General features: G+C 35.3%; 2 protein-coding genes across 2 annotated transcripts in view; both read left to right on the top strand.

Annotated features, from left to right (window-relative positions):
• Positions 1-2,586, top strand: part of LOC109582241 (uncharacterized) — a 9,127-nt gene extending 6,541 nt beyond the window's left edge. The window contains exons 2-5 of the mRNA XM_019996898.1: positions 992-1,513; positions 1,680-1,864; positions 2,091-2,279; positions 2,329-2,586. Of these exons, the coding sequence (XP_019852457.1) occupies positions 992-1,513; positions 1,680-1,864; positions 2,091-2,279; positions 2,329-2,586 (1,154 nt within the window). The remainder of the gene's footprint in view (positions 1-991; positions 1,514-1,679; positions 1,865-2,090; positions 2,280-2,328) is intronic.
• A 375-nt stretch (positions 2,587-2,961) lies between these two features.
• Positions 2,962-5,828, top strand: part of LOC109582254 (uncharacterized) — a 3,641-nt gene continuing 774 nt past the window's right edge. Inside the window, exons 1-10 of the mRNA XM_019996907.1 lie at positions 2,962-3,221; positions 3,395-3,502; positions 3,565-3,648; positions 3,710-3,829; positions 3,881-3,961; positions 4,308-5,045; positions 5,104-5,222; positions 5,273-5,428; positions 5,476-5,671; positions 5,724-5,780. Coding sequence (XP_019852466.1) covers positions 3,490-3,502; positions 3,565-3,648; positions 3,710-3,829; positions 3,881-3,961; positions 4,308-5,045; positions 5,104-5,222; positions 5,273-5,428; positions 5,476-5,671; positions 5,724-5,780 — 1,564 coding nt within the window. The 5' untranslated portion in view covers positions 2,962-3,221; positions 3,395-3,489. The remainder of the gene's footprint in view (positions 3,222-3,394; positions 3,503-3,564; positions 3,649-3,709; positions 3,830-3,880; positions 3,962-4,307; positions 5,046-5,103; positions 5,223-5,272; positions 5,429-5,475; positions 5,672-5,723; positions 5,781-5,828) is intronic.

Genomic DNA, 5,828 nt, shown 5'->3' with positions numbered 1-5,828 from the left:
CTGATTACAGTGCTAGTAAAAGTTCTGAGCTACCATACATTCAACTGCTAATACAGTTTGATGATGTTGGGTCTGATGACAGACTGTCTTATGCTCTACCTATTGAAGGCATACAGACATTATCAAAATGGACTATTGAAGTATCTAAGAATGATTTATTATCACACTCTCCATTAAGTAATAATTATTTTGATAGTACATTTATTATTATTATTATTATTATTATTATTATTAGGTTCATCACCTGTTGCTGCTACTTCAAGCAGAAGGTAAAGCTAACAATGTGAACATAATGTAATGTATTTTAATTAGGTACTGATATCAAGTCTATCACTGACAGATTATTAGCAGTTTTAAGAAATAAACAAGTTGTACTCAGTGAAGTATTTGAAGATTCTCTTCCTGACATTGCCTTAGAACTGAGTGCAGCTAATAATTATCATTACTCACTCAGTTAGGAAGAATCCCTGTTATAACTCCATTATTGGGAATTTCATCACTGGACTAAAAATGAAATCCACTATTGCTGAACTTGAAGTACACTGTATCGATTTTCTTGAAGCTCTTTCAAACATTGGGGGTCCAGTGACTGGAGCTGCTGACATGCTGAGGAGGAAATGGACAGAAGAGACAAATCTGCAGCTTGACAGTAAAATTAGAGTCAATTAAGGATAATAATTTGTATGGCTTTCTTTATTATTATTATTTATTATCATAAGCTCTCTTCTCATTAATAATTGATGATGGTTCATAGCTATAGTAGATCTAACTCATCCTATTTTTGAAAAAAATTATTTTCATACTTTTGATTTTTGGCCAACTGAAGCAAGAATTTATTATTAAAATAGATCTAGGGCACTAGTGCGGAAAAATATTTATAAAGTAGATCTATTAAAAAAACAATGGCTTCTTCGTTTCAAGGTTGGTAGATATTTTACTCCCTCCCTCCCTGTACCCTCTTTCTTTCTCTCATTCTTATTTTTTGTTACAGGTATTGGTGAGATATTTGAACATTTAGCTCCTGTAGTAGGAGAATCTCTCTTTGTATGGGGAGGGTCCAGGCCCATCTATCCTGAAGTACATGAATCTCCTCAAAAGAGGAAGTTGTGCTCCTCCATTGATAGACTTGATTTTATGACTGGTCGTTGGTCCTCTCACGTGACCAGTGGAACTTCACCTCCTCTAGGACCTCAAGGATACTTCTGTACCGTCAGAAACAATGACATCTTTTATATGGGTGGTTATTGTGGACATGATGACTGCTTTCATAACGACGTCAACTTATTTAATACTTTAACTTATGAATGGAATAAGTTAATACCAAATTGTGATATTGTAATGAAGAGAGCTGGTGGTGGTATGGTGTGTATGGAGTCTATGGATACAGAATATCTCCTAGTAATTGGAGGAGAGGGCTCTACACCCATGGCATACCAATCACAATATCAATATGATCAGTTGGCTAATGGCCGTGTTTATACTAATGAACATAATTTATTGAATTTATCAACAAGTAAGATCCAGGATAATACACTTTCATTAACTATTTGTGTAATACCAAGTACTGTTGTGTATTATGTCAATTACGACAATTCCCCTACAAGTACAGACGGTACATGTAAGTTTTAATATGTTTCTTTTTTATGGTATACTATAGTATTGTCCTCTCTTTCTTTTAGGACAGTGGATTATTCCAAATATTAGTGGACAGTGTTGTCCTCCTACTTCTGCCTTTACTCTTGCAAAGATCAGTAACAATAAATCTGTCTTGTTTGGTGGATCAGTGACTAATGATGAAGGATATGATGTACCTGTTAATAATGTCTATACATGTACATGTCAACTTGAATCTGATGCTACAATAGTAAGTTACTGTAATAATAAATTAGTATACATGCATACAATGTACTACACAAGATTGTGAGGAATTAATATTGGTGATTAATGATTCTGTGATCAACGTAAATTCACAGTATTAAACTATGTGCACTGCACAGTCTGCAATGTCATTGTTGTTGTACTAGTAATCATTGAACTCTAATTAATTCCTTTGGCCATTAACTTCCAGTTTATTGTTATTGTCTTTATAGCACTGGGAGAGTGTAAAGGGACCAGCAGTACCTGCTAGTGTACAGTGGCCTGTGGGGAGACGTTCTCATGCTATTACTAGTATCATCAGTGACTCACCTACACTAGTAATGATAGGTGGACAGGATCAGAATGGTCAACTAGTAAATGATAGTTGGTTACTGAATACTAGTCAGTACCAGTGGAATAAGGTATGTAATGTCACTGCTGATGTCAACCTCAGTTATATCATATCAACAGATTGTTCTACCTGAACCTGTTACTGGTAGACAAGCTCATTCCTTATCATCAATAATGATGAGTCCAGACTGTGTGTGGTTGGTGGTAGTGGGTGGGGCTGGAGCAACTGAATGGAAAGATGTAGGACGAGGAGTAAAAGAACCATGGAGTACATATATCACTGATCCTAATATCACAATGTTAATAAAACTAGGTAATAACTGGACTATTATGATAAATATAATATCATTACTTTATGCATTTGAAATATTGTATTAATTGATATGCCATTATGCTTATACAGTAGATGCCAATTAAAGTAGTACACACACATACGTCCACTTATTTAATTACATGTATTTATAGCAAACAAAATTGGTGTAGCTCTATGATTGATAAATTAATAAAATCTGCCACTTTGCTGTATTTGAAGCATGCTCAATGAGATTACAATATTACCAATGTACTTGTAAAACTCCATCAATATTACATAAAAGTGCTGCCAACTTTTTACATGTATTGTATATAAAAAATTACATTATGTTTTCTTTTTTATTTCTTGTCTATCCTTTTTTTATTATAAAAATTATTCTCTAATCTCTTCTTCCTTGCTTTCTACCTCTTTTATACCTTTCCTTCTTCTGACCCTCTCTCTTTCTCAGTTCTCACAGAAGGTCAATGGACAGTAAGTGAAGTACTAGATTCTACTGATCTTACTAAAGAGGCCTATCAACGCAACTATCAATCACTCCTTAAAACAAGACAATGGTGGCAAGATCATTGTTCTAAAGTATATCCAACAGAAAAGGAAGTACAACAGCAGCAGTACATACAAGCATTGCAACATGAGTTGAAAGTATTTGAAGTAAATAAAATCTCACTACAGGAAGCACTCCTTCAGGCTAGTCACCAAGGTATAGTCCTCTACTTTGTGTGTGCACGTGTATGTTTTATTATTTTGTGATTTGTCAATGAACTTGACATTAGAGTATATTTGTGTATCTCACACATTTAATTACTAATGAGTAGTGACACATGATATCATTGTTAAGTGTTGTTAACAGTGCATAATGTGTATTGGTTATAGGTGATGTTACTGATAATACTTACACTAACACTCCTCCTCCTCCTCCTCCTGCTAGTGTGAATGATTCCAAACTGAAGAGTTCACTACAAGAATGGATGAACATTACTGGTGAAGTCACACCATCACTGCATTACTACCTAATGATGAGATAATACATTTCATTTATATAGAAAAGATTGAAAATCTTAAAGCTAAAGTTGTTGATAGTGAAACTTATATAGCCATGCTGACAGAGGAGAAAACCTTAACTAATAGTAAAACTATCATACATGTAGTATTACTGTGTGATAATACCTTTTGTCATCTTTTGTGCAGAAGAAAATGAGAAACTTAAAGCAAAAATTGCTGATGTTGATCTGGTAATTGCTAAACTGACAAAAAAGAAATTACAACTAAAGGAAGAGTTGCAGTCAATGAAAGACACCACAACTGCTGGTAAGAGTATCAATCATTAATTATTAGTAAATACATCTCTGTTTTGTGTAGAATATAATGAGAAGCAACTAAAGGAGAGAGAGCCGGTCAAAGATATTGGTATTCAGTTTGATTATGTTATTCCTTCGATGGGTAAGAGATACATGTACACAACACAATAGGTGATGTCATTACACAATAGTAGCTTCATTAACCCACAAATATTTCATTGTATAAACAAATTGATCACTTGTGCTCACTCCCTTATCTTTTTATTTTACATTTGTGACTACAGCCCACCATCCACATTCAACTTTGGTGAAAGCAACTTTGTGGTTACTTTGATCTTATGGTAACACCGTTGCCTGAAATAGAAGTCAGTTCTATTTTAGGCAATGCACATCAAAGTAACCACAAAGTTGCTTTCAACCAAGTTGAATAGTGGATGGTGGGCTTACTATAATCATTATATCTGTTATACTGATGCACAAACCTACAGATACTTTAGAGTGTCTGAGTGACATTAACATAGCCAGTAAGAAACTGTTCCTAATACAAGGAGACAGACCTCAACTACTAAACTGGGAGAGGTATGGGCTAAGAATTGGAGTATCTGGAGGAAGCCTAACATCCACAGAAACAGCTGAGGTAGCTGTGGTAGCTCTTGTAGGAGGACAGTTTGTGTTTCCTAAGAACACGATACTTGTTAGTGCTGTGTATGCCGTCTCCATTTCCAGACCTCTCCTCAAAGCACTGAGGCTTGAGATCCAACACTGCGTTGATTTTTTGAGAGGAGTTAAAACAAAATATTTGAAATTCGCCATAGCTCCCATTAGCACAGCCAGTCTTCCTTACGAGTTCTTCATTGTTGATGGAGGTGAATTCAGTGAGGGGAAATGGTACGGATCCATTAATAGGGAGAAATTTTGTCTTGTGAGTATCGTTGGGTCCTTGACTAATGGAGGAGAGGAGGAGGAGGAACAAGAAGGAGAGGGAAATGGAGGAGACCATAATGGAGAGAATGAAAATGGAGGAGAAGATCATGAAAAGGAGGAAGGAGGAGAGGGACAGGAACAAGGAGCAGGAACTATGGAAGAGGAAGAAGAGAAAGGAAAGGAAGATGAGGAAAACGGTGATGGAGTACAAGAGAGAGAAGGAGATGAGACTGAGGAACAAAAACAAGAGACCAAAGGACAGCATACACTGCAAGGAGAGGAAGGAGAAAATGATAAAGAAAGTAAGTGAGAGTCATTTTGTCACTGTTATTTGATTACTAATTATTTTTAAAATTTTAGAATCCTCCACTGGTGTGGCAAAAGCAATAATGTATTCTGGAATAACTTATTATGAACAAGATGGAGCAGAGGATCTAATGACATTTACTGCTGCAAAGAATTTAAATGCACTCCTTGAGGTACACTAGTATAATTACTGCTTTATTATTATTTATTATCTCAATTTCAGTTTGTTCAAAATTATCACAAGGAGTCTAAAATGGGACAGAATATAACCTTTCGGATAAAAGATGATAATGAATATATTGAGCTGGTTCTTGATCATACTCCACAAGATGACCCATTTACTGGTTGGAAAATCAAACCACACATTAAACCTTCCAGAGTAAGATTATTAGTTATAACTAATCTTTTGTTATTGTATTATTATAGCTTTATAAAGAAGATATTGATAATTTTGGTGGAGTAGAGTATCCCTTGCCCCCCACTTGCTTGATTTCAGTTTACGGGTCACCTGCCCCTGGTACTGAAGCTATGCTACACTATGCTATACCAATTGAAGGTGTAGTCCATCCAGTAACAATCTTCATCCACAGATCATTAAGAAATTCTCCTCATCCTTCATCAGGTAACTAACTGAGTGTGTGCATGATATTACTTTATGTATGTAATCATCATAGCATCAGCCACTACTGCAGTACAAACTGGAGCACAAGCTAGTCCTAGTGTATCTACAGGTATTGTATTTTGTATTATTACTTGATTTTAATAATACACTCAATAGA

The sequence above is a fragment of the Amphimedon queenslandica genome, unplaced genomic scaffold, assembly GCF_000090795.2.
Source record: "Amphimedon queenslandica unplaced genomic scaffold, v1.1 AMPQUscaffold_13394, whole genome shotgun sequence".
Lineage (NCBI taxonomy): Eukaryota > Metazoa > Porifera > Demospongiae > Haplosclerida > Niphatidae > Amphimedon > Amphimedon queenslandica.
This window is presented reverse-complemented; position numbering and strand designations above follow the sequence as displayed.